The sequence below is a fragment of the Microcebus murinus genome, chromosome 9, assembly GCF_040939455.1.
Source record: "Microcebus murinus isolate Inina chromosome 9, M.murinus_Inina_mat1.0, whole genome shotgun sequence".
NCBI lineage: Eukaryota > Metazoa > Chordata > Mammalia > Primates > Cheirogaleidae > Microcebus > Microcebus murinus.
In genome coordinates, this window is record NC_134112.1 from 10209547 (window position 1) to 10237231 (window position 27685).

At 50.3% G+C, this 27685-nt stretch overlaps 1 protein-coding gene across 1 annotated transcript; it reads left to right on the plus strand.

Annotated features, from left to right (window-relative positions):
* On the plus strand, positions 1-27423 carry NPC1L1 (NPC1 like intracellular cholesterol transporter 1). The gene is made up of 19 exons (XM_012763365.3): positions 1-135; positions 984-2512; positions 4110-4210; positions 4620-4792; positions 5065-5193; positions 5683-5865; positions 6573-6687; positions 6869-6996; positions 7848-7985; positions 8195-8284; positions 19366-19556; positions 19766-19890; positions 20476-20602; positions 20781-20836; positions 22816-22966; positions 23242-23473; positions 23618-23731; positions 24186-24348; positions 26409-27423. The coding sequence occupies exons 1-19, from the start codon at positions 82-84 to the stop codon at positions 26579-26581; spliced, it is 3972 nt and encodes a 1323-aa protein (XP_012618819.2). The 5' UTR covers positions 1-81; the 3' UTR covers positions 26582-27423.
* The last annotated feature ends 262 nt before the right edge of the window (positions 27424-27685 follow it).

Below are 27685 nucleotides of genomic sequence, written 5' to 3' on the forward strand. Positions count from 1 at the left end.
TTAATGTGTGGTCAGACTTCAGCTGTCCCCAGCTGTGCCTGAGGCCTGACCCCGATTCCTGCTGACCCTTGTGGACCCAGGATGGCAGAGGCTGGCCTGAGGGGCTGGCTGCTCTGGACCCTGTTCTTGCACTTGGTGAGTCCCCGTGCTGTGTCCACGTCCTCCACTGACTCCCCTGGGGGCCTTGGGAGCCAGCTGGATACCAGGCAGGGGCTGTTGGGTGACAGTAAGAAAGGGCCTCGGGGCCTGGGGCCAGGCTGGTCTCTGGACACACAAGGGATCCAGGTCCCCCCAGAGGAGGGGTGCAGGTGGTGGGTCTCCATGTCATGGGGCTGAATGGATACAGGGTCGGAGAGAGGCAGCGGGACTGGGGTGCTTCAAGACCCTCCCTCTCTGGCCCTGCTGTGGGGTCCTAGCCTGCAGGTGAGGGAGGACTGAGTCAAAGAGGTGCTGGGGGTGGGCTTCCTGGTGGGCGTCACCTGGAAAGGACTGAGCATCCTGGGGATAGGAAGGACGTCCAGGGCTTTTGCCCCTTGAGTTCCTCACACACTCCCTCATCTGGGAGGTGGGTAGCGGCATTCGGCCTCAAGCTGGGGGTGGTGTGGGAGGCCCCTGCGTGCGCCCCTGGCCCCTGGAGTGTGGGGACAAGGGCTGACTGCAGTGTGGGCATCGCCTGGCCCCCACGAGGCACCTTGGCATCACCTCCAATCCCTCGGACTCTCCAGCGGGGCCTTCCTAAGCTGCAGGCCACCTCTTTCTCTTCAGTGACCGTATCACCCTCAGGAAGGAAAGACTGGCGGTGCCGTTCACTTGTCACCCCAACACCTGGCGCACACCTCCAGGAGGCTCCCTACTCCCACTGTCCCTTCCCCCACCCTGCTCCGTGTCCTTCCTACCCCCACGCCCTTCCTGGCTGCCGCAGCCAGCAGCCAGCTGTGCTGCCCAGTGTCAGAGCCCAGGAATGACGCTGCTGTGCCCCGCAGGCCCAGAGTGAGCTGTACACACCCATCCATCGGCCTGGCTACTGCACTTTCTACGACGAATGTGGGAAGAACCCAGAGCTGTCTGGAGGCCTCACGTCACTGTCCAACGTGTCCTGCCTGTCCAACACCCCCGCCCGCAACATCACAGGCGAACACCTGGCCCTGTTACAGAGCATCTGTCCCCGCCTCTACACCGGCCCCAACACCACCCAGGCCTGCTGCTCCGCCAAGCAGCTGGTGTCGCTGGAGGCGAGCATGTCCCTCACCAAGGCCCTCCTCACCCGCTGCCCGGCCTGCTCCAACAATTTCGTGAGCCTGCACTGCCACAACACCTGCAGCCCCAACCAGAGCCTCTTCATCAATGTGACCCGTGTGGCCCAGCGAGGGGCTGGCCAGCCCCCAGCCGTGGTGGCCTACGAGGCCTTCTACCAGCGCAGCTTTGCAGAGCAGACCTACGACTCCTGCAGCCGCGTGCGCATCCCTGCGGCCGCCTCGCTAGCCGTGGGCAGCATGTGTGGCGTGTACGGCTCCGCCCTGTGCAATGCTCAGCGCTGGCTCGACTTCCAGGGAGACACAGGAAATGGCCTGGCCCCACTGGACATCACCTTCCACCTCTGGGAGCCTGGCCAGGCCCTGGGGAGCGGGATGCAGCCTCTGAATGAGGAAGTCCTGCACTGCAATGAGTCCCAAGGGGAAGACGCAACGGCCTGCTCCTGCCAGGACTGTGCTGCATCCTGCCCTGTCATAGCCCGCCCCCAGCCCCTGGACCGCACCTTCCGCCTGGGCCGGATGCCAGGCGCCCTCGTCATTATCATCATCATCTGCTCCGTCTTTGCCTTGCTCACCCTCTTCCTCGTGTACCGCCGTGTGGCTTCCAGCAAGGACAAAGGCAAAACTGTGGGTCCCAAGGAGGGTACCAGCCTCCCTGACAAGCCCAGGCTCTCCACCCACACCATGCTTGGCCAGTTCTTCCAGGGCTGGGGCACGTGGGTGGCCTCATGGCCGGTGACCATCCTGGTGTTGTCCACCACGTTGGTGGTAGGCTTGGCGTGCGGCCTGGCCTACACGGAACTCACCACCGACCCTGTGGAGCTGTGGTCGGCCCCCAACAGCCAAGCACGGAAAGAGAAGGCTTTCCACGACCAGCATTTTGGCCCCTTCTTCCGAACCAACCAGGTGATCCTGACGGCTCCTAACCGGTCCAGCTATAGGTATGACTCCCTGCTGCTGGGGTCCAAGAACTTCAGCGGGATCCTGGCGCTGGACCTGCTGCTGGAGCTGCTGGAGCTGCAGGAGAGGCTGCGGCACCTCCAGGTGTGGTCGCCCGAGGCGCAGCGCAACATCTCTCTGCAGGACATCTGCTACGCGCCCCTCAACCCCCACAACGCCAGTCTCTCTGACTGCTGCATCAACAGCCTCCTGCAGTATTTCCAGAGCAACCGCACACTCTTGCTGCTCACGGCCAACCAGACGCTGATGGGGCAGACCTCCCAGGTCGACTGGAAGGACCACTTTCTCTACTGCACCAAGTGAGTCCTTGGCGGGGCCCAGGCACAGGAGTAGCATGGAGGGCGCTGCTGTGGCCTCCTGGTGCCTCGTGGGCACACAGCTCTGTCCTGGGACCGCCATGTGCCCGATTATCTCCACCCCTTCCCCTCTCCCACTCCCCCAGGCTGAGAGTTCCCATCTGCTGCAGCAGGTTTGTGCGTGGCCATTGCATGGTGCAGACAAGATGCCAACAAGGTCACTGGCTGAGGGCTGAGTGTGAGGGCAGTGAGGGCAGGCAGGGGGGACTGTGTGAGGTTGAAGTCTAGCAGAGGTCCTGAGTGAACGTTTCGTACTCTACACTTGAGAGCAAATGAGAGTTAAAAAGGGAAATAGCATCTGAATGTCATTATGAAAACTTTTTTTTAAACAGCGGAAATTTATTTTCCTACAGTTCTAGAGGCTAGAAGTCTAACAGCAAGGTGTCAACAGAGTTAGTGTCTTCTAAGGCCTTTATCATTGGCTGGTAGATGGACATCTTCTATGTGATCACATGGTCTTCCCTATATGATAAAAACAGTTTTGACCTTGAAAAGGTCTCCAGGACTCCTGAGGGCCCCAGGCCACACTTTGAAAACCACTTGATTAGATGAGGGAGCTATTGCTCTCTGCCTCCCAGTACCTGGCTCTCCCCGCTCAGCTGAGCCCCAAGTTTGGGCTGCTTCTTGGTGTGTCCGTGCCATGAAGCCAGGGGCTGTCCCTCAGAAATGGCAGGACAGAGAGGAGCTGTTGGTTGCTCCAGGGAGGCGCTGGTGGTCTGACCCCAGACTTCTGTCTGAGTGCAGGTATACAGTCCTCGTGCATTATTTTTGTTTTGGTTTGGGGTACTCACAACAACTCTTGAGTGGTCCATTCCCCCTCAATTCACAGATAGGAAAACGGAGGCTCAGAGGGGTGTGGTGAGCTGCTCAAGGTCACACAACAGCCAGCACTCCCAGGAATAGTGGTGACTAATGCCCTCACTCAGGCAGAGCCGAGAATGGCACGTACAGAGCTTTGCCCGGGTATCCCACTGAGTCTTCACAACTATGCGCTTTGCAGAAAGGGCTAAGTTGAAGGGCATACAGATTTGCCTGAGGGCACTGGGCTGGTAAACTATGGGCACATTGGCTCCTGGGCTCCAGGGCTCCAAATCTGACCTCAAATTGGGGCCCCAGGTGGGAGGAGGAAGCTGAGAGAGCAGCGTTTGAGACAGCCCAGGCCAGGCTCTGCAGCCCAAATCCCACTTTCCTACCCTTACGGGACCTTAGGTGGTGATGCTCCATCTGCCTTCTCCATCTGGGAACCAGACAGAGACGGGGTCTGGAGGGTGGGGCTAGGTGGTGCCAGGAGCAGCCCCTGCCTGCCACAAGGGAAGCAGTCGGGACAGCTGTGGCCCACTCCCCGCCTTGGGGCCTGCACAAGATCTTGTTGCAAGGAAGCCCTTTAGGACCCACTGGGCCAGGCCATCCACAGCTGGTGCCCCCAGTTCACCTTCCATGCTTCTATGGGCCAGGGGCAAGTCTGGGGGAGGGGGCAGGGGCCATAGGGACTGGGCAGGGCCAGGAAAGACCCCTTCCCTCTGTGGTTGTCTCCTTGCAGCGCCCCCCTCACCTTCAAAGACGGCACGACCCTGGCCCTGAGCTGCATGGCTGACTATGGGGCCCCGATCTTCCCTTTCCTTGCCGTGGGTGGGTACAAAGGTAAGCTGAGCGCGCCGTGAGTGGAGGCCAAGGAAGGTGCAGTGTTAGGGTAAGAATAATAGGCAGGAGGGTGGGAGTGGCGATGGGGTTCCTGCAGCCTGGGGCAGCCTGGGTGATGGAAGCTGCAGCTATGCCATCCTGTCTCCTCTCTGCCACGCTGTCAGCTTCCCCCAGGGCTGCCCAGGTGCCCTGGTTTCATGCCTGGGCCCAGAGGTCTTGCCTGTGGCTGAGAGAAGTGGGGTGTAGGGGGTAAGGCCATGACTTGGATGAGGGAGAAGACGAGGAGCAAGAGCAGGGAAGGAGGAGTGCAGGGGTGCGTCCGGAAGAAGGGAGGGAGATAGGGATGCAGCTAGAATGGGAGAGGGAGGCAAGGGTGCAGCTGGAGGAGGCTGAACATTTCTTACCCTAGGGAAGGACTACTCTGAGGCGGAGGCCCTGATCATGACATTCTCCCTCAACAATTACCCGGCGGGGGACCCCCGTCTGGCCCAGGCCAAGCTCTGGGAGGCGGCCTTCTTGGAGGAGATGCGAGCCTTCCAGAGTCGGACAGCCGGAAAGTTCCAGGTCACATTCATGGCCGAGGTAGGGGCTGTGGGGTTCCTGGGGGGTGCAGCCCACGTGGTCTGGAGTCGGTTCCTGTGACCCCATTCTGGCCCTGGCCCTTCCTGAGTGACCCTGGGCACTGCCGCTCAGAATGGGGTGATTGTCATAGCTGTTCCTGAAGCCCCACCGGGCTTACAACAGGCCACGGGGCAATGTGAGCCCAACCACGGTCAGTGCCCAGCGACTGAGCTCTTGCCAGCCGGCCTGGCCGGAGCAGGTGCGGTCAGCAGGCTGGTTGGGTGTGTCCACAGCGCTCTCTGGAGGATGAGATCAACCGCACCACGGCCGAGGACCTGCCCATCTTCGCCCTCAGCTACTTCGTCATCTTCCTGTACATCTCGCTGGCCCTGGGCAGCTACTCCCGCTGCAGCCGAGTGCTGGTGAGAAGCGGGACAGACGTGGTAAGGTGGGCGGGCCCAGGGCCGCAGACATCTCTAGCAGGCCTTCTTAAACTTCCCTAACCAGAACACCTCAAGGCAGCAAAGTGGACCCACACATAAGTGGCTCCCCCAAAGGGTGATGTTTCTGGGAAGTGTTCTGTGTTGAAAGATCAGGAACAGTTTTCTTTCTATTACCTGACATACTACCACCCATCCAAATGCAAAGCTAATATTTAAAATCTCTTGCCACACGTGCCTGAGGAATTTGCAGCAGGCTTGCCTGTGCCCTTGGGTTCCTGGGCCTGCGCTTGGGAGGCTGGCTCTGTGGAGGGGCTTCCTGAGACTTGAACTTGCTTCTGGGAGCAGTACCAAGCACCTGTGGGCACCCAGGGTACCTGCCTGCTGCCCACTTCCTCCCTCAGCCCACATTTGGGGGACATATTGAGCAGGTGCCCTGGTGGCCACAGGCTGAGATTAGTTGCATTGCAGGTGGACTCCAAGGCCACGCTGGGCCTGGGCGGGGTGGCCGTGGTGCTGGGATCGGTCATGGCTGCCATGGGCTTCTTCTCCTACCTGGGCGTCCGCTCCTCCCTGGTCATCCTCCAAGTAGTGCCTTTCCTGGTGCTGGCTGTGGGGGCTGACAACATCTTCATCTTTGTTCTCGAGTACCAGGTAAGAAGGGAGGAGTTCTCCACACCCCCCCAGTTCTCCACACCCTCTACTCCTAACCCCAACTCCTGGCTAGACAGAACTCCAACGTCAATTTGCTAGATCTTCTTCTAGACTCTTTCTATGCATTGACACCTTTATAATACCTGTAGTATAACGCCTGAAAATGGAGTGTGTTAACCAGGTGCAGTGGCACATGCTTGTAATCACAGCTGCTCAGGAGGTTGAGACAGGAGGATTTTGAGTTTGAGCCCAGCCTAGATAAAATAGTGAGACCCTGTCTCTATTTAAAAAAAAAAAAGTAGAATGTGTTGACATAAATGAGTTCATTCTGTCTGTGTCGTCTGGAATTTAACCCCATGCAACAACTGGTAAAAACTTTCCATGTTAGTACATTTAGCATTCCAAAATAAGTCCAAATTACAATCAATTTAGCCTTCTCCTGTGAATATTTAGGGTTCCAGTGATGTGTGGAATAGGGATGATATAGACATCCCAAATGAACGAATGAACTGAGCATTTATCCAAGCCAGATCCTGGGAGCAGAAAGTGTGGCTGTGGAGAGTGTTAGAGTCTGTTCACAACTCAGGAAGGACAGAGCAATTCCTCAGGCCTGGCTGAGTCTCTGGGCACCTGCCAGCTCTCTGTTGGCTGTCACCGGACGGCGTCCTTGGTGGGCTCTGGACTGTATCCCTGCTATTCCCACACAGAGGCTGCCTCGGAGGCCTGGGGAGGAGCGGGAGGTCCACATTGGCCGAGCCCTGGGCAGGGTGGCCCCCAGCATGCTGCTGTGCAGCCTCTCTGAGGCCATCTGTTTCTTCCTAGGTAAGCCCGGGGCAGACCTTCCCCACCCAGGTGCTGGGCCTGTTGGGTTAGTGCAGGGCCCAGAAGTTCTCAGAGGGCAGTGGGCACAGGACAAACTCCCTTCCCTCTGCACCCTGTCTGTGTAGGCTTCCACCCTGCCCCTGAAACCAGAGTGCCCTGACAGCCTTCTGCCCCCCAACAGGGGCCCTGACCCCCATGCCAGCTGTGCGGACCTTTGCCCTGACCTCCGGCCTTGCTGTGCTCTTTGACTTCCTGCTGCAGATGTCTGCCTTCGTGGCCTTGCTCTCCCTGGATAGCAAGAGGCAGGAGGTAGGGGCAGCTGGCCAGGACCAAGGGACCTGCCCCTGGGTCTCCACCTTGGCAGGGAGATAGGGTGGTCTCAGTGCCACAGAGATGGCTCAGAGAGTGGGGGAGGGGGAGGGGCACTGTACTGGGAGTGAAATATTTGGGGCCATGTATTCCCCAATTTCCTACAGAAAAATAATTTCATTTTGGCAATTTTTGGCAATATGATCAAACCTCCTAAAGTACATGAGGTTGACAAATAAGATACGGTTGAGCCTTGAAGAATGCAGAGTTGGGGTGCTGGCTCTGTGAGCAGTCAAAAATCTGCATGTCACTTTTGACTCCTCTAAAACTTAGCTACTACTAGCTTACGGTTGACCAGAAGCCTTGACAATGACAGACAGTTGATTAACACATATTTTGTGTGTTGTCTGTATTATATACCATATTCTTACAAAAGTAAGCTAGAGAAAAGAAAATGTATTAAGAAAATAAGGAAGAGAAAATACATTTACCGTTCGCCAGGTGGAAGTGGATCACCTGGTCTCCATCCTTCCCATCTTCAGGCGGGGGAGGCGGGAGGAGGGGTTGGTTTTGTTTTCTCAGGGTGGCAGAGGTGGAAGAAAATCTGTGGATAAGTGGACCTGTGCAGTTCAAACTCCAGTTGCTCGAGGAGTCGAGCTATGGCTTCTGTGATGGTGTAAAATTCAAAGATATTTTATCAAGATAGAAAATAAAAGCAAACATCACACTGGCATTTTCCCATGAGCACGGTGGGCACAGGCCACTCACAGAAGGTGGCACTCCCCAGGGGTGGGGAGGCAGTCCCTGGGGTCTGCTCTGGGGCCACCTTGAGGGGCTACCTCCCCCTCCAGGCGTCGCGGCTGGACCTCTGCTGCTGCATCAAGCCCAGGGAGCTGCCCCCGCCTGGCCAGAGGGAGGGGCCCCTGCTGCGCTTCTTCCGTAAGGTCTACGCCCCCTTCCTGCTGCACCGGCTCACCCGCCCGGCCGTGGTGAGTGGCCTCCAACCACACGAGGACGAGGACGGGGGACTTCACCTCAGGGTGACGGGTTGGGGGTGGAGAGGTTGCCGGGGCCAGGGGCTGGCACCCAGATCTGCCCAGCTCCAGTGTGTGTCCCATGGCAGCCTGGCCGACTCCAGTCTGAGGGAAGACGGGGGTGCGGTGGGCAGCAGGTTCTCATGCCGCAGTTCCCTCCTCAGCTGCTGCTGTTTCTGGCCCTGTTTGGAGTGTGCCTCTACTTCATGTGCCAAACCACCGTGGGATTAGACCAGGAGCTGGCCCTGCCCACGGTGAGCCTGCGGCCTGCCCAGACCTTAGTTCCCTGGGATTCCGGGAGGGGTGACAGCACTCAGCAGTTGGTGGCCACGTGGGTCAGGGGTGCGGGTGGCGGTGCAGAATTGCTTGTCACCATGGAAGCAGCCCCCAGTGGACCTGGGGAGAGAAGCCACATCTGTGTATGAAAAGAGCCAATACCAGCCCCAGGCCACAGTAAGAGTGATGTCCCAGGCGACTGGGTGGCTGTCCACATGAGATGACTGACCAACACCCTGCTGAGTGCCTGCCCTGTGCTCAGCGCTATGAACTCTCCAGGCCTGGGGCCCCGGGAGGGCAGGGGCTCAGAGGAAGGAAAGTCCCCCTTAGAAGGGACCTCTAAGGTCGCATAGGATTTGCAGAAGAAGGTGGTGACAGACTCACCTGTGGGAAGCTGGGATGAGCCAAGGCGTGTTTCCTGGGTGTGGGAGCAGCCATGGGAGTGGGGCAGGAGTAGGGGACAAGCTGGAGGCAGGGAGCATGGTGGCAGAGAGTCCTGACTGCCAGACCTTGGCCAGAAAGTGTGTGACACGATGCATCAGCTGAGGTTGGACCTGCTGCTGGTCCGGATGTGCACCAGAGGTGGTGTGGGCTGGTGGCTGAGAGGGAACAAAGCCACAGAGAGCAAAGTCTCAAAAACGCTGTGTGACCAGCTCCAAGGAGAAGGGAGGGCAGTGTCGGGGCTCACTGCCTAGGACCTCTCTGGGGAGCTGTGGTGGAGGTTTGGGTGAGGGGCTGGGCACTGGTCAGGGCACTGGAGGGAGCAGCCAGGCCACAGCCAATGGCAGGGGCTGGGGCAGATCTTAGGTGGTGCTGGCCCGGGTTCCTGAAAATGAGATGAGGAAGGAGAGCAGACGGCTTAGAACCACACCTTCCAGTGACCATATAGAGGAGAGCAGGAAGCCAGCAAGTGTCACACAGTGACCGTCCCAGCTGTAGAAGCACTGGGGGTCGCATCACAGGGCTGAGTCATAGATAGTCACCAGGGCCCTGAGAGCAAGAGGCAAGGAGAGTCTGAGTGCAGTGGTTCATGCCTGTAATCCTAGTACTTGGGGAGGCTGAGGTGGGAGGATGGGAGAATCACTTGAGGCCAGGAGATGGAGACCAGCCTGAGACCAATATAGCAAGACTCTGTCTCTGTAAAAAATAGAAAAATTAGCAAAAAATTAGTGGAGTGTGGTGGCATGTGCCTGTAGCCCCAGCTACTCGGGAGGCTGAGGCAGGAGGATTGCTTGAGTCCAGGAGTTTGAGGTTGCTGTGAGCTAGGCTGATGCCATGGCACTCTAGCCCAGAAAACAGAGGAAGACCTTGTCTCAAAAAAATAAAAAATAAAAAAAAAGAAGGAAGGAGGTGATGGGCTGCAAGACTCCACCAGTTTTATGTTGTTGTCTGTTGTTTATTTTTCTATTGGAGATGTTTGTTTCTTAATGCTTTTTAAAAATTTATTATTTTCTTTCAATTTTTGATTATAGCAGAATACATATAATGTAAAATTTACTATCTTCACCAATTATTTTTTGAAAAAGAGTTTTAGGTAATAAAGGGTTTTCTTTATTCCTTTCCCTTCCCCTTCCCCTCCCCCTTCCTTCCCCCTCCCCTCCCCTCCCCTCCCTTCCCCTCCCCTCCCCTTCCCTTCCCTTCCCTCCTCTTCCCCTCTCCTTCTTTCCCCCTCCCCTCCATTCCCTCCCCTTCCCTTCCCTCCCCTCCCCTCCCCTCCCCTCCCCTCCCCTCCCCTCCCCTCCCCTCCCCTCCCCTTCCCTTCCCTTCCCTTCCCTTATTGTGTTGTCTTGTCCTGTCTTGTCTTTCTCTGTTGCCCAGAGTGGAGTGCAGTGGCATCATCATAGCTCACTGCAACCTTGAACTCCTGGGCTCAAGGGATCCTCATGCCTCAGCCTCCCAAGTAGCTGAGACTATAGGCATTTGCCATCATGCCTGGCTAATTTTTTCTATTTTTTGTGTAGATGAGGTCTCACTATGTTGCTCAGGATGCATCTTAACCATTTTTAAGTTTACAGCTCAGTATGATATTAAGTACATTAATATTATCCGTCATCACCATCCATCTCCATAACTCTTTCCTTTTTGGCAAAATTGAAACTATACCTAATGAACAGTGACTCCCCATTCTCCCCTCCCTCTAGCCCCTGGCAAGCACCATTCCACTTTTTGTCTCTATGAGTTTGACCATTCTAGGCACCTCATATAAGTGGAATCATACAATATTTGTTCTTTTGTGACTCTCATTTCACTTAGCATGATGCTGTAGCATGTGTCAGAATCTCCTTCCTTTTTAAGGTTGAATAACATTCCATTGTGCATATATACCACATTTTGCTTATCCATTCACCTGTTACTGGTTATGTGGGTTGCTTCCACCTTTTGGCTATTGTGAATAGTGCTGCTGTGAACATGAATGTTTGAGTCCCTCATTTCAATTCTCCCAGAAGTGGAATTGCTGGATCAGATGGTGATTCTATTTTTAAGGTTTAAGGACTCTTTATACTGTTTTCCACAATAGCTGTACCATTTTACATTCCCACCAGCAGCATACAAGGGTTCCAGTTTCTCCCTCTTGTGTCTGTCACATCTTCTTTCATAACTTTCAGGGAAGCTCCTCTCACTGGGCACTCAAATAACCCTATTTCTGCTAAAACTTGAGACTCCTCTGGAAGCCGCTGCCTCCTGAGACTGTGTGTACTGGGGTGTCCTGGCCACATCTGTGGTGTGCCAGAGTGAGCCCCACACTGCTCTGCCTGCTGAGAAGAGGCTGGGGACTAAATACCGACACTCGCTATTTTCCATTTTTTTTTTTTTTTGTAATAATAGTTATCTTAGTGAGTGTGAAGTGGTATCTCATTGTAGTTATAACTTGCATTTCTCTGATGATTAGAGATGTTGAGCATCTTTTCATGTGCTTATTGGCTGTTTCTTTGGGGACATGTCTATTTAAGTCCTTTGCCCATTTTGAATCAGGTTGGTTTTATTTTTTTTTTATTTCGGCATATTATGGGGGTACAGATTTTAAGGTTTTAATAAATGCCCATTTCCCCCCCTCCCCCCACAAGTCTGAGTCTCCAGCATGACCATCCCCCAGATGGTGCACATCTCACTCATTATATATGTATATACCTGCCCCCCAGGCTGGTTTTTTGTTGTTGAGTTTTAAGAGTTCTCTCTATGTTCTGGATGGCAATACTGTGTCAGATATGTAATTTGCAAATACTTGCCTTCTTTCTGTGGGTTGCCTTTTTACTCAGTTGATACTGTCCTTTGATGCACAAAAATTTTTAATATTGTACTCTACCCTGGAAAACAGAGTGAGACCTGTGTGTCTCAAAAAAATATTTTAATATTCATGAAGTTTAATTTGTTTGTTTTTTCTTTTGTTGCCTGTCCCTTTGGGTTGTATCCAAGAAATCATTGCCAAATCTTATGTTGTGAAGCTTTTTCCTATTTTTCTTGTAAGAGTTTTATAGATTTAGGTCTTACATTTAGATCTTTGATGCATTTTGAGTTAATTTTTATATATTGTGTTAGGTGAGGCTCTAACTTCATTCCTTTGCATGTGGATATCCAGTTTCCCCAGCACCGCTGGTTGAAAAGTCTGTCCTTTCCCCATTGAATGCTTTGGGCAGCCTTGTCAAAAATCATTTGACTATGTATGTGAGAGTTTTTTTTCTGGGCTATTTTGTTCCATTGGTCCATGTTTAGTCCTTATGCCAGCATTACACTGCTCTGATTACTGTAGCTTTGTGGTAAAATTTGAAATCAGGAAGCATGAGTCTTAAAACTTTGCTCTTCTTTGTTAAGATTGTTTGGTTATTTAGGTTCCCTTGAGATTCAATATGAATTTTTAGTATGAATTTTTCTATTTCTTAAAAAATGCCATTAGGATTATGGTAGGGATTGTATTGAATTTATAGACTGCTTTGGTAGTATTGTTATCTTAACAATATTGTCGGCCGGGCGCGGTGGCTCACGCCTGTAATCCTAGCTCTTGGGAGGCCGAGGCGGGCGGATTGCTCAAGGTCAGGAGTTCAAAACCAGCCTGAGCAAGAGCAAGACCCCGTCTCTACTATAAATAGAAAGAAATTAATTGGCCAACTGATATATATATAAAATTAGCCGGGCATGGTGGCGCATGCCTGTAGTCCCAGCTACTCGGGAGGCTGAGGCAGAAGGATTGCTCGAGCCCAGGAGTTTGAGGTTGCTGTGAGCTAGGCTGACGCCACGGCACTCACTCTAGCCTGGACAACAAAGCGAGACTCTGTCTCAAAAAAAAAAAAAAAAAAAAAAAAAAAACAATATTGTCTTCCAATCCGTGAACACAGGAGGACTTTTCATTTATTTATGTCTTCTTTAATTTCTTTCAACAATATTTTATAGTTTTCACTGTACAAGTCTTTCACTTCCTTGGTGAAGTTAATTGCTAAGTATTTATTCTTTGTGATGCCATCATAAATGGAACTGTTTTCTTAATTTTCTTTTTGGATGTTTCATTGTTAGTATGTAGTAGTGCAACTGATTTTTATGTGTTGATTTTGTATCCTGAAACTTGCTGAATTTGAATATTAGGTCTAACAGTTTTTTAGTAGAATATTTAGTACTTTCTACACATAAGATCATGTCACCTCTGAATTGAGATAATTTTACTTCTTCCTTTCCAATTTGGATACCTTTAATTTCTTCTTCTTGCCTAACTGCTCTGACTGAAACTTCTAATACTATTATTATGTTGAATGAAAGTGGTAAAAGTGGGCATCCTTGCCTCAGTACTGACCTTACAGGAAAAGCTTTCAGTCTTTCACCATTGAGTATGACATTTGCTGTGGGTTTTCATATACGGCCTTTATCATGTTGAGGACAATCCCTGTATTCCTAGTTTTCTGAATGTTTTTACTATGAAAGGATGTAGGATTTTGTTAAATACTTTTTCTACATCAATTTAGATGATCATGTGATATTTTTCTTCTTTCTATTAATGTGTGCATTAATTTATTTTCATATGTTGAACTATCCTTGCATTCCAGGAATAAAGCCCACTTGGTCATGGTGTATAATCACTTTAATATGCTATTGAATTCAGTTTGGTGGTATTTTATTGAGGATGTTTGTGTTCACAAAGGATATTGGTCTGTGGTTTTCTTTTCTTGTAGCATCTTTGTCTGGCTGTGGTATTAGGGCAATGCTGGCCTCATAGAATGAGTTAGAAAGTCTTCCCTCCTCTTTAATTATTTTGGAAGAGTTTGAGGAGGATTTGGATTAATTCTTCTTTAAATGTTTGGTAGTATTCACTAGAAGCCAACAAGCCAGGGTTTTTCTATATTGGGAACGGTTTTGATCCCTGATTTAATCTCCTGATTAGTTATGGGTTTATTCAGATTTTCTGTTTCTTCATGATTCAGTCTTGGTAAGTTTGTATTTTTAGGAATTATCCATGTCATCTAAATTATTTAACTTTTAGGTGTAGAGTTGTTCATAGTACTTTTTTATAATAATTTTTACTTCTGTAGAATAAGTATGGATGCCCCCAATTTCAATTCTGATCTTTGTAATTTGAGTATTTTTTCCCTTAAAGATATGTCAATTTTGTTAATCTTTTTGAAGAAACAACTCTTGTGTTTGTTGATTCTCTCTATTATTTTCCTATTATTTATCTTATTTATCTCTGCTCTAATTTTTATTATTTCCTTCTTCTTGATAGCTTTGGGTTTAGTTAGCTCTTTTTTTCTAGTTTATTAAGTTAGAGTGAGGATGTTAATTTGAGATATTTTTTATTTTTTAAATTTATAGCATTTACAACTATAAATTTCCCCCTATTAGTGCTTTTACTGTGTCCCATAAGTTTTGATATGTTGTGTTTTTTTATTTTTTGCATTCATCTCTAATTTCTAATTTGCCTTGTGATTTCTTCTTTGACCCACTGGTTGTTTAAGAGCATATCATGTAATTTCCAAGGATTTGTGGATTTTTCAGTTTTTGTTTTGTTATTGATTTCTAACTTCATCCTACTGTAGTTAGAGAAGATAATTTCTATAATATCTTTTTTTAAAATTGAGATGTAAATGATGGCCTAACATGTTGCCTATACTAGAGAATGTCCCATGTGCACTTCAGAGAATATGTATTCTATTGTTGGTTAAATTGTTCTGTATTTGTCTGTTAGATATAGTTTATTGTGTTGTTCAAGTTCTCTATTTCCTTATTTGTTTTCTGTTTAATTGGCCTATTCATTATTGAGAGTGGGGGGTATTGAGCTCTCCACCTATTATTGTAGAGCTATCTATTTCTCCCTTAAATTTTATCAATATTTTCTTTGGATATTTTTATGGTCTGTTATTAGGTTCATAAATGTTTATAATTGTTATGCCTTCTTGATGTGTTGAATCTTTTATTAATATATAATGTACTTCTTTGTCTCTTGTAAGCTTTTTGATTTAGAGTTTATTTTGTCTGATATTAGTATAGTGACCCCTATTCTCTTTTGCTCATTATTTGCATGAAATATCTTTTTTCCATTCTTTTACTTTCAACATTTTTGTGTTTTTTGACCTAAAGTAAGTCTGTTGCTGATAGCAAATAGTTAGATCATTTAAAAAAATCCATTCTGAGGCCAGGCGAGGTGGCTCACGCCTGTAATCCTAGCACTTTGGGAGGCCGAGGCGGGCGGATTGCTCGAGGTCAGGAGTTCAAAACCAACCTGAGCAAGACCCCGTCTCTACTAAAAATAGAAAGAAATTAATTGGACAACTAAAAATATATATACAAAAAATTAGCCGGGCATGGTGGCACGTGCCTGTAGTCCCAGCTACTTGGGAGGCTGAGACAGGAGGATCGCCTGAGCCCAGGAGTTTGAGGTTGCTGTGAGCTAGGCTGATGCCATGGCACTCACTCTAGCCTGGGCGACAAAGTGAGACTCTGTCTCAAAAAAAAAAAAAAAAAAATCCATTCTGCTAACCTCTGTCTTTTGATTGGAGAGTTTAACCCATTTACATTTAGGATAATTACTGGTAAGGAGGGATTTACTTGTGTCATTTTCCTATTTTTTTCTATATGCCTTGTAACTTTTTTGTTTCCCATTTCCTGCATTACTGACTTCTTTTGTGTTTAGTTGATTTTTAGTAGTAGAAACTTTTAAATTCCCTTCTCTTTCCTTTTGTGTATATTCTATAGCTAATTTTCTTTGAGATTACCATGGGGATTACATTAAACATCCTGAAATTATAACACTGTAAATTTGAATTTATATCAATTTAGCTTTAGTATCATACAAAAACTCTGATCCTATTCAGATCCATTCTATCCCTTTTGGTTGCTGATGTCACAAAATTATACTGTTATGCATTATATCCAAAAACATAGAGTAATGATTGTTTTATGCATTAGTCTCTTCAATTATGTAGAAAACAGAATTGGGCTGGGCGCGGTGGCTCACGCCTATAATCCTAGCACTCTGGGAGGCCGAGACGGGAGGATCGCTGAAGGTCAGGAGTTTGAAACCAGCCTGAGCAAGACTGAGACCCCGTCTCTACTAAAAATAGAAAGAAAGTAATTGGCCAACTAAAAATATATAGAAAAAATTAGCCGGGCATGGTGGCGCATGCCTGTACTCCCAGCTACTCAGAAGGCTGAGGCAGGAGGAAGGTTTAAGCCCAAGAGTTTGAGGTTGCCATGAGCTAGGCTGACAACACGGCACTCTAGCCTGGGCAACAGAGTGAGACTCTGCCTCAAAAAAAAAAAAAAAGAAAAGGAAAGAAAAAAGAAACAAAAAGTGCAGTTACAAACCATAGTTATAATAATACTAACTTTTATATTGTCCATTTATTTACCTTTGCTAAGGATCTTTATTTCTTTATAAGTCTTTGAGTTACTGTCTAGTGTCTTTTCATTTCAACCTGCAGGATTCCCTTTAGTATTTCTTGCAGGGCAGGTCTAGTAGTAACTAACTCTTTCAGCTTTTATTTATCTGGGAATATCTTAATTTCTCCCTCATTTTTGAAGAACAGTTTTGCTGGAAATAGGATATTTAGTTGACAGGTATTTTTTCTTTCTTTGGCAGTTTGAATATACATATCTAATAATTTCTGTCTTCCAAGGTTTCTAATGAGAAATATACCGATAATCTTATTGAAGATTACTTGTATGTGATGAGTAACTTCTCTCTTGTTGTTTTCAAGATTCTGTCTTTGGATTTAAGAAATTAATTTTATTATTTATTATTTATTTTTAAAGACGAGGTCTTGCTATGTTGCCCAGGCTGGACTTGAACTCTTGGGTTGGAGCAATCCTCCTGCCTCAGCCTTCCAGGTAGCTGGGACTACAGGCATGTGGCACCATGCCTGGCTTTTCTTTGGCTTTTGACAGTTGGATTGGATTCTAATAGCCTTTGGTGTGGGCCTCTTTGACTTTATCCTATTGCAGTTTGTTGAGTTTCTTGGATGTTTATATTTATGTCTTTAATCAAATTTGGGGAGTGTTTAGCCATTATTTTTTTAAATACTCCTTTTTACTCTCTTCTGGAATTCTTACATGCATATTTTGGTCTACTTAATAATGTCTCACAGGTCCCTTAGGCTCTGCTCTGTTCACTTTTCTTCATTCTTTTTTAATTCTGTTCCACAGACTCAACAATTTCAATTGTCCTTTCTTCAATTTGCTAATTCTTTCTTCTGACTCCTGAAATTTGCATTTGAATCCCTCTAGTGAATTTTTAAGTTATTGTACTCTTTAGCTCCAGAATCTCTTTTGGCCTCCTTTTTATGTTTTCTCTTTATTGATATTTCCATTTTGTTCATAAATTGTTTTCTCGACTTTGTGTGTGCAAATATAATTTTTTAAAGCTCTTTGAGAAAATTTAAGTTATTTTATTATATTTTTATTTATTTATTTCATCATATTATGGAGGTACAAATATTGTTAGGGTTACAAATATTGCCCCTGCCCCCCTCCCTCCCCCCATGTGTCCAATCTCCCGGTGGTGTGCACCACACACGTTATGGAAGCATACACCCCTTTCCTCCTCCCCCCTACTGCCTGCCCACCACCCGATAAAAAGTTTTGTTTTGATTTTTTTTTTGACATTTTGGTTACATTGTATATCTTTGCCTCTCCCTAAGAAGGGTTAGAGTTATGCCCTTCCCCTCCAAAATACTCGGTATTTATTTATTTTTGAGACAGAGTCTCACTCTGTTCCCCGTGCTAGAGTGCCATGGCGTCAGCCTAGCTCACAGCAACCTCAAACTCCTGGGCTCAGGCGATCCTCCTATCTCAACCTCCTGAGAAGCTGGGACTACAGGCATGTGCCACCATGCCTGGCTAATTTTTTCTATATATATTTTTAGTTGGCCAATTAATTTCTTTCTATTTTTAAGTAGAAACGGGGTCTCGATCTTTGCTCAGGCTGGTTTCGAACTCCTGACCTTGAGTGATCCTCCCACCTTGGCCTCCCAGAGTGATAGGATTATAGGTGAAGACAGTTATTTTAAAGTCTTTGCCTAGTAAGTCTGCTATCTGGTCTTTCCTAGGCATGGTTTCTGTTGGTTAATTTTTCCCTTTGAATGACCAGTATTTTTCTTTGTATCTTTTGTGATTTTTTTTGGTTGAAAAATGGACATTTGAGGTTTATAACATAGTAATTCTGGAAATCAGATTCTACCCCTTCTTCAGGGTTTGCTTTAGTTTTTAATTTTATTTTACTTATTGCTGTTGGTGTCTCTGTGCTGAGGATCAGCCTGAGGTATAAAGTTAATGTCTTCACAGATATTTTCTGAGCCTGCGTCTTCCTTTGGGCATTTGGGCTATGTAGTGACTGTCTAAAGTTTTCTGCATTTGTGGTTGCCATTGAATGCCCTGGTCCTTGAATGTATGGCTACCAAAATGAGAAGATGGGAAAAATGAAGGGGTAAAAACAAACAGGTGCTTCCCCTTTATATCTCCTGGAAGTCACTTTAAACAGAAGTGGAGAGGGTAGCAACAATGGTGGTGGGAGTTGCAATAAAGGCTGCCTGTCTGTGTCTGTACTACCAAGGTTGGAAGTAGTGATCAGTGATTAAAACTCAGATCCTTGATATTTGGAGAACAGTGTCCTTATTGCCTACTACCGCTCCTGCAAGCTGTGTGCAAGCTCGCAGAGAATGCATGCATGGCTGCCTGCACTGAGGCTTGGCATGGGGAGTGGGTAGCTGCTACTGTGATAAGAGCTGAAATTGACAGAAATTAACCACAATCTACCATCCAAGCCTTACCCTGGAAGCTTCCAGCCTGCCATAGTCTCCAGAGTTCCAAAACAGTTACATCAGACAAATTCTGCCAGTGCATTTATTGTCTAGGTGGGGAGACAGATTCCTGGTGCCTCCTACTCTGTCATCTTCACTGATGTTACTCGGAGGTTTTATGTTATAGGATAAGGGAACAGACCATGAAGATACCTGGTGCATGACCAAGGGTGTGCACACGGAGATTTATGTGGGCATGCAAATATAGACTGTGGTCCCAGGCCACCTTGTTAGCCTGTGGCTCTGCCAAATTGGGGATGATAGGAATGAGTAAAATTGTGTGCATGTGTGTGTGTATGTTTGTGTGTTTGTCAGCATATATTCATGTAGGGTGATACATGTTGCTTTGTGTTTGTACCTCCATGAGTGTACTTCTGTGCATGTACCTGTGATTATATCTAAATTTGTGAACCTTGCAGCATGTATGTTTTTGGGTACACCTAAAACCATGTTCCTCTGTAACTGCACTGTGCAGATACATCTGTGAAGGTACACCTGAGTGTGTGCATCTGTGTATGTTCTTCTTTGTGTGTACCTTGTATGTGACCTCTGAGCATGTACCTCTTTGTGCATACCTTGTTTGTGTACTTTTGTGCAAGTACCTCTGTGTATGCCTTTGTGTGTGTACCACCAAGCATGTACCTCTGAGTGTGTAACTGTGCATGTACCTCTGAGTGTGTACCTCAGTGTGTGCCTCTGTGTGAACCTTCAAGAGTGTGAGCTGAAGTGGGCCCTTTAGGGGTGTGTATGGCCTCCTGAGGCTCACTGACCCTGCTTTGCTCTAGGACTCGTACCTGCTTGACTACTTCCTCTTTCTGAACCGCTACTTTGAGGTGGGGGCCCCAGTGTACTTTGTCACCACCTCGGGCTACAACTTCTCCAGTGAGGAGGGCATGAATGCCGTCTGCTCCAGCGCAGGCTGTGCCAACAACTCCTTCACCCAGAAGATCCAATACGCCTCTGAGTTCCCTGAGCAGTGAGTGTCGGGCACTCCTGGCCCTGGCCTGCTCCTTGCCTGTCTCCCTCACCCCAGTCCCCTCTTCCTGCCTGTTCTGCCCCTGCCCCTGTCCTGCTGCCCTATAGCCATGTGCCTGGAGAGGCCCAGTGTGGGGGTTGGGCCACAGAAAAAGCCCACTACCTCACACAGCTGGTCCTCTCCCGTCCCTCCCTCCCTCCGGCCCACAGGTCTTACCTGGCCATCGCTGCCTCCTCCTGGGTGGACGATTTCATTGACTGGCTGACCCCGTCCTCCTGCTGCCGCCTTTATATCTTCGGCCCCAATAAGGGCGAGTTTTGCCCCTCCACCGTCAGTAAGTGTGGGGCCTGGGGGGCTCATTGCCCACTGCAGCTTGGGGAAACTGAGGTGAGAGAAAGGAAAGGACTAGAGAGGCTCTCTCAACTCCTCCCACCCCTCCTGCAGGATCTGTTGGGGGCAGGGCACAGGCTTGGCCCCAGGGACAGGCCCTCTGTGCGGAGCACCCATGTGGGTGGCCGTGCTGGACCATGGGCCTTACACACTTGCGCCCTGTCTCGAGCGGGGCCCTGCTTGCAGAGCGCGGTGGTGGGCGGTGGGAGTCAGAGTGGAGAGCTGAGGTTGGCACGTGGCCCTGGCCTCGGAGCAGCTGCATTTGTAGGTGGAGTGAGACACCCCTGTGGGGCCCGTTTCCCTGCCCCAAGCTTCCCTTCCTCACCTGTTCATGGGTGCCAGCAGTTTCTGTAACCAAGAGGGGAACTTCTCCCACAGTCAGAGAGGACAGATACAGATTCCCCTAGAAATGACTCCTTGAGGACGGAGTGTCTGGCGGACCTTTCATGGGAGTGGAGGAGGAAGAGGGGGGCAGAGCAGGAGCAGCTGGCCCTGGGGTGCCGCTGCCCAGAGCCCCCTCTCCCTGCAGACTCCTTGTCCTGCTTGCAGAACTGCATGGACTTCACGATGGGCGCCGTGCGGCCCTCGGTGGAGCAGTTCCACAAGTATCTCCCCTGGTTCCTGAGTGACCCGCCCAACATCAAATGTCCCAAAGGGTAGGTAGGCTTGGGAAGGGCCTTCTTTTGTGGAGGGCAGACACATGGGCCACGGGGTGGGGGGCATGAACGCAGGGGACAGAAGGTGGCCATGAGGGGTCTGCGGGGCAGCAGTGGGCCAGGCAGCTGGGAGCAGCCATGTCCCCGGCTGAGCCTTTGCCCTGGCTTCTCCTGGCAGTGGCCTGGCAGCATACAGCACCTCTGTGAATCTGAGCTCAGATGGCCAGGTGTTGGGTAAGTACAGCCTTGCCTGCAGGGGAGGACAAAAGTGGGCTGTCTGAGGGCCCTGAGAGCCCCAGGAATAGCCTCTCCCCATCTCCCATATTCCCCCCTTCCTCCTTTGTGGGGGCTTCTAGCTGCGCTGGCCCTGGCAGCAGGGGTCCTGTTTCCCAGCACCACGTTCTCAGACCTCACCCCTTCTTCCACCCTCAAGTCCAAGTCAGCATGAAATTTGTGGAATTCTTTCTGCAGCGGGTACCATACTGGGGGCGCCTACACCCCAGTTAAGCACCTTTTCTTTCCTGCACAAATCACACCCAAATGTCAGCAGTGGGGAGTTGGCTAAAGGAATCAGGATGCCTTGCGCAATCCCAGCAACCATTGCAAATGACAAGGGAGATGCAGTTGGACTGGCAGAGGAGCCAGGATGTGCTGTCAGCTTAATACAGCAGCGGGCAGGACGCGACGGCCTGGGTGGAGGGGCTGGCCACCGCTCGGAGCACACGCTCGGCCTGGGGGCCCTAAGGGAGCTGCTGCCGGGCATGGGCTGTGGTCGGCGGTGGGTGGGGAGTTTTTGGTGGATCCTCCTGCTTTGCACCGAAGCCATTCATGGTTTGAAGTACTGGCCACAAACCAACCGAAGTTCACAGGCTCCACCCTCCTGGCTAAGTCTTCCATGAAGGTCCCAGCTTCCTGGAAGGGGAACCTGCCACGCCCCAGCCCCGGTCCCTGGGCACTGCAGGCTCTGTGGGGCCTGTGTGGTGGGGCCGGTGTGGGCAGAGGGGAGTGGGGGTCTCAGTCAGGGACAGAGGAGCAGGTCCGGGAGGGAGCAGATGGGGGAGCCCATCTCTGTGACCTGGGGCAGATCTGGGCCGACCTCTGACGTTAGTCTCCTTGTGGGCGCTCTAGGTTAGTCTAGAGCAGTGCTTCTCAAAGTGGGCTCCCCTGGCCAGCAGCATCTGCCGGGCACGGTGGCTCACGCCTGTAATCCTAGCACTCTGGGAGGCCGAGGCAGGAGGATCGCTCAAGATCAGGAGTTTGAGACTAGCCTGAGCAAGAGTGAGACCACATCTCTACTAAAAATAGAAAGAAATTAGCCAAACAACTAAAAATAGAAAAATCAGCCTGGCATGGTGATGCATGCTTGTAGTCCCAGTTACTCAGGAGGCTGAGGCAGAAGGATCCCCCGAGCCCAGGAGTTTGAGGTTGCTGTGAGCTAGGCTGATGCCACGGCACTCTAGCCCAGGCAACAGAGTGAGACTGTGTCTGAAAAAAACAAAAAAAGTATCATCTGGAAACTGTTACAAATGCAAGTTCCCAGGCCCCACCCCGAGACCTTCTATACCTGAATCTCTGGGCTGGGGTGACCATCTGTGTGTGAACCAACCTCCAGATAGTCGGAGGCCTGGCGGGAGTTTCTCCAGGACCTCTCCTGCTCTGATATTGCATATGTCCAAGAACATTTCATTTTTTCCTGATTCACATAGTCTCTGTACACAATCAGAAAATAACTTTATTGTATTTACCTGGCAGGAGCCCTAAGCCTTGGCTGCAACAATTCAACTGTTTGTGATTCAACTGTGGTCATTTTTCTGTCTTCCTTTCTAGTCTTTTCCTATAGGAAGATGCAAATTTGAAAGCTAATTAATCTTTATAATCTAATGCATATCTTGAAACCATACAGAGAAGAATTTGGGCTCGTCAGGGAGATCTCTTTAGACTCTGACCATCAAGGCTCAGGCCTGTCATCTGTAAAGTGGGGGAAAAAAAAAAGGAGAAAAAAAAAAAAGGCTTGCGCCCAGACTCTGGTCTCCCACAGCAGTAGGACCAGCTATGGAGTTTGTGGGGATGGTACAAAATAAAAATTTGGGCTTGTTGCACAAAATTTACTAAGAATTCCAAATGGTGGTGGCACTGTCCAGGATGTGCTGAGGGTGTCCTGGAATGAACTCTGACCTTTGCCCTTCCCTCTCCCATGTGCTGTGGCCGCCCAGCCTCCCGGTTCATGGCCTACCACAAGCCCCTGCATAACTCGCAGGATTACACAGAAGCTCTGCGGGCAGCTCGGGAGCTGGCAGCCAACATCACTGCTGACATGCGGAAGGTCCCTGGGACAGACCCAGCCTTTGAGGTCCTCCCCTACACGTGAGGACCTGAGTGGCCAGGCTGGAGGGAGGTGGGGGTGACTGTTGGGACAGGAGGTGAGGGTGGTGGGCTTATAAGAGGTTGCCTGAGATGAGGACCAGCTTCAGATCCGGAGGCTCCAGCCACCAGGCCCTGGGCCTGTCCATTTTGCACACTGGTTGGCCCCTAATATATGCTTATCTGAGCCTTAGCATCCTCCTTCTCAAGTGGGGGTGTCCTTCCCCCTTAAGAGCCTGTGAGGCCCGTGCCGGTGACCGTGCTCTGTGCTCCGGCAGGATCAGCAACGTGTTTTACGAGCAGTACCTGACCATCCTCCCGGAAGGGCTCTTCATGCTCAGCATCTGCCTCGTGCCCACCTTTGTCGTCTGCTGCGTCCTGCTGGGCATGGACCTGCGCTCCGGCATCCTCAACCTGTTCTCCATCATCATGATCCTCGTGGACACTGTTGGCTTAATGGCCATGTGGGGCATCAGCTACAACGCTGTGTCCCTCATTAACCTGGTCACGGTAACCCCCAGACACAGGCACCAGGTGGCCCCGGAGGGGTGGTCGGGGATCTAGCCCAATGTTACCTCAAATCTAGACTCCTGCCCCACTGGTACCAGTGGAGACCTCTGCCTTTCTCAGCTAAAGCCCCCTCTCTGCCCGCAGGCGGTGGGCATGTCTGTGGAGTTTGTGTCCCACATCACCCGCTCCTTTGCCATCAGCACCAAGCCCACCCACGTGGAGAGGGCCAAAGAAGCCACCATCTCTATGGGCAGTGCGGTGAGTGGGGTGGGGTGGGCCACCCTGTGCCCTACTTGATGCCCTGTGCCCCTCCTGATGCCCTGTGACCTGCCTGAGGCCCTGTGACCCGCCCGACGCCCTGCGACCCGCCCGACGCCCTGTGACCTGCCTGAGGCCCTGTGACCCGCCCGACACCCTATGCCTTGCCTGATGTTCTATGCCCTGATGCCCTATGTCCTGCCTGACGCCCTGTGACCCACCTGACACCCTGTGACCCACCTGACACCCTGTGACCCGCCTGATGCCCTGTGCCCCAACTGATGCCCTGTGTTCTGCCTGATGCCCTGTGCCCCACCTGACGCCCTGTGCCCCACCTGACGCCCTGTGCCCCACCTGATGCCCTGTGCCCCACCTGATGCCCTGTGCCCCAACTGATGCCCTGTGCCCCACCTGATGCCCTGTGCCCCACCTGATGCCTGGCTGTCATCCCCAGGTGTTTGCAGGGGTGGCCATGACCAACCTGCCTGGCATCCTTGTCCTGGGCCTCGCCAAGGCCCAGCTCATCCAGGTCTTCTTCTTCCGCCTCAACCTTATGATCACCCTGCTGGGCCTGCTGCACGGCCTGGTCTTCCTGCCAGTCATCCTCAGCTACCTGGGTGAGTGCCAGGCCTACTCCTGCCAGGCTGCCATCACTGTGATGATGATCACAACAGGGCATGCTTACCACGCAAACTCACGGAGTACTCACAGGCCACGGGCAAACATCAGAAGCACTCACACGGCCAGGACCATGACCACATGGCTCTTCCCATTTTGGAAGCTGCTGTTTTTCACTTAACATGTTGTGAACATCTTTCTTTGTCAGCAGATGTGTGTCTCAAACACAGTTTCAGTCACCCTATGCATCTCCACTGCTGCTGGACTTTTAGGCATGACCTTCAACAAGAACTCTATTTTAGGCCAGGAGTGGCGGCTCACCCCTGTAATCCTAGCACTCTGGGAGGCTGAGGCAGGAGGATCGCTCAAGATTAGGAGTTTGAAACCAGCCTGAGCAAGAGTGAGACCCTGTCTCTACTAAAAATAGAAAGAAATTAATTGGCCAACTAAAAATATATAGAAAAAATGAGCCGGGCATGGTTGTGAATGCTTGTAGTCTCAGCTACTCGGGAGGCTGAGGCAGAAGGATCGCCTGAGCCCAGGAGTTTGAGGTTGTTGTGAGCTAGGCTGATGCCATGGCACTCTAGCCCGGGCAACAGAGAGAGACTCTGTCTCAAAAAAATAACAAAAACAAAAACAAAAAACTCTATTTTATGTTGAGAGGTGATGTGCACAGGGATACACAGACATGTGTCACTAAAACATACATTTCACAAAATAATACCTGCCCTTACTACATGTGAAGCATTCTGATATTTTTGGTTCTATTCTATTATTAATATTTAAAATGCCAGCATTAATCTACTAATCAATTTCATGACTCACTAATGGGTGGCAACTCTTAGTTAGAAAACACCATCCTATATATGGTTCTACCATGATTTACTTAACCAGCTCTTAACTTGTCGGACGTTAGATGATTTCTGACTTTCCACTCTCACTGTCAGTGCTGCAGTGAATGACTTTGCGGCTGAAGCTTTGACCTCATCCTCCGACACTTCCTTAGAGACAGCCTGTGAAAACATCAACTGCTAATGCCAATTGTTAATACCCTTCAGAAAGTGTAACTATTTAAACTTGTACCAATGTCACGTGCAAGTGTCCATTTCCCTGTACCCTCATTGTTGAACATGATCATTTAAAATTGCTCCCTGCAGAGATTTAATCTGAGCCTGCCTGGATGAGGGTGTTTCTGGCTCTTAGTGTGGGCAAGGTGGGAGTTCAATTTTACCCCCCACCAGATGGTAAAAATAAGATAATTTTACTAGAAGACATTTATAAATAGAAAAGTGTGTTTGTATATCAACATACTTGTTGTTGAGTCTCTTGTCATCCCCAGAGGTAGGTATTATCTATCATTCCCATTTTACAGGTGAGGAAACAGACAGCTGCTCCAGGTCACAGACTTGGTCAAATGGAGCAGGTGTGGGAGCTCACATAGCTCCCGGTTCCCTAACTGACTCCACAGCCTCTTGTGGGAGCTGCCTTGCCCTCTTTGGGAGAAGAGGCTGTGTGTGTTGGGAGGGTGGTGAGACGCGAGAGGGGCGAGGAGGAGCAGCCAGGGTTCGCCTGGACCAGGGGAGCCCAAGGCTTGGAGCTGCAGGTGGTGGCAGCTCCTTGGAGGTTTGCAGAGTGCCTGGGGACGGGGCAGGCCAGGCACCCCCTGAAGCTTGGGCTGCATAGGTGGTGACCTAGGTAGGCATATGGCACAGAACCCCCTGGGGATCCCTCATGGTGTTTTTTGTGCAGAATGAGGAAGAGCTTCTCTCAGAAGGATTGTAGGCTGCGGTGTCAGCACAGGATGTCCCAGGAAGAAAGGGCCTGTGAATACCCATGGCAGGTCTCGGGGCTTCCCATGAGTATGCCCGCAGAGGCAGAGGGACGAGGCCAGGCACAATGCCAGCTGGAAATGGCTGCTGGCTTTTCAGGGCAGGGTGGAGCAAGCCCAGATGCAGACAGAGGTTGGGTCAGCTTCCACTCTCCAGATTGTCTCTCCTGGCTGCACCACCCACCTGTGCTCTCTGCCTGACTCTGGTCCTTTGTCTCTGTCTCTCTGCAGGGCCTGATGTCAACCCAGCTCTGGTGCTGGAGCAGGAGCTGGCTGAGAAGGCAGCAGCCACCAGGGTGGTCTGCCCGAAGCACCCCTCTCCGGCCACCAACATCTATGACAACGATGGCTTTGAAGGTCCTGTCAAGGATGCTGGTTCTATCAACTCCATGGCCCTGAACTGAAGTAGCATGAGGGTCTCCCCTGTAGTTGTCCCTTGACACCCCTCCCCCTAGGCCTAGGGAAGCTGAGACTGCCTGTCACTTGAGGATGGCATGCCCTCTGACCACGAGGCTTCCAGGCAGTATCACTGTTGGCTCCTGTGCTCCCTTATCGGGCCCCTGGTTTCCGAGTCACTCGGGCCTCGGTCGGTATGAGATTGACTCCTCCTTCTGGGCCTGGGTCTTGGAGTTGCCAGGAATAGACACACTCCATGTTTGTCCCAGACTCAGACTCTTTCATAGGTGCTCACTTCTCTCCCAATGTTTCCCTCTTTCAATTCTGTTAAAAAGCCTCAATTTCATGTCAGTAAGTCTTGAACACTGACCAGTGTCCCTGAGAACAGAGAGAGTGACCCCACCCTGGGCTGTGACACCACAGAAGGCCAGGGAGAGGCAAAGGCTCAGACCGAGAGCCAGGGCCGTGGCAGGCAGGCCAGCAGCCGTCCCTCCAGGGCGCCCCTGAAGATCTGCCATCCACACCTCTTTCTGGTCAGGGAAGGGTCCAGGGAGGATGTTCTCATAAAGACCTTGGTCATGGATTAACCTCGCCTGGAAAATGGTGTTGTGTTTAGCCTCCAGCTCCAGTGGTTATTGAGGCTGTTGCCACCAGTCGAGGCCACCTGGGCCGGGAGCTCTTGGGGCCGGGCTCATCCTCTCCCCTCCATCTCATGCCTGGAGCACAGGCCTCTGGGCCTCAAAACAGCCCACCTGAGTCTCTGTGGAGAACTCTCCAGAAGCACAAACTTTAGAAGAGAGAAAGATGTCTTGTCTTGCTCTGTGCTTAATAAATATTTGTTGAGCAGAAATGGTGTTTTATGTCACATGTCTTTGGCTGCCTCTGGGCTTAAGATCATTTTTGTAAATGACAGAAATAATACATGTGTGGGAGAGTGATGTTTTTGAGATATTTGTTTTGTTTTGTTCTATTTCCCCACCCTCTTTTCAAGGAAGTGGCCAGGCCACTGTGTGCCCACTGCTTACAAGTGCCTCTGAGAGCGGGAGTCATTTCTCCTCAAACCAGGAGGGCACAGAGCCCGGGACTCAGCCAAGAGTAGGACGCGTAGCTTC

Coding starts and splice junctions, on each gene's coding strand:
- NPC1L1 (XM_012763365.3), top strand. CDS start 82: ATGGCAGAGGCTGGCCTGAGGGGCTGGCTGCTCTGGACCCTGTTCTTG. Junction 5,194..5,682: donor CCCGCTGCAGCCGAGTGCTG/GTGAGAAGCGGG, acceptor GTTGCATTGCAG/GTGGACTCCAAGGCCACGCT. Junction 8,285..19,365: donor AGGAGCTGGCCCTGCCCACG/GTGAGCCTGCGG, acceptor GCTTTGCTCTAG/GACTCGTACCTGCTTGACTA.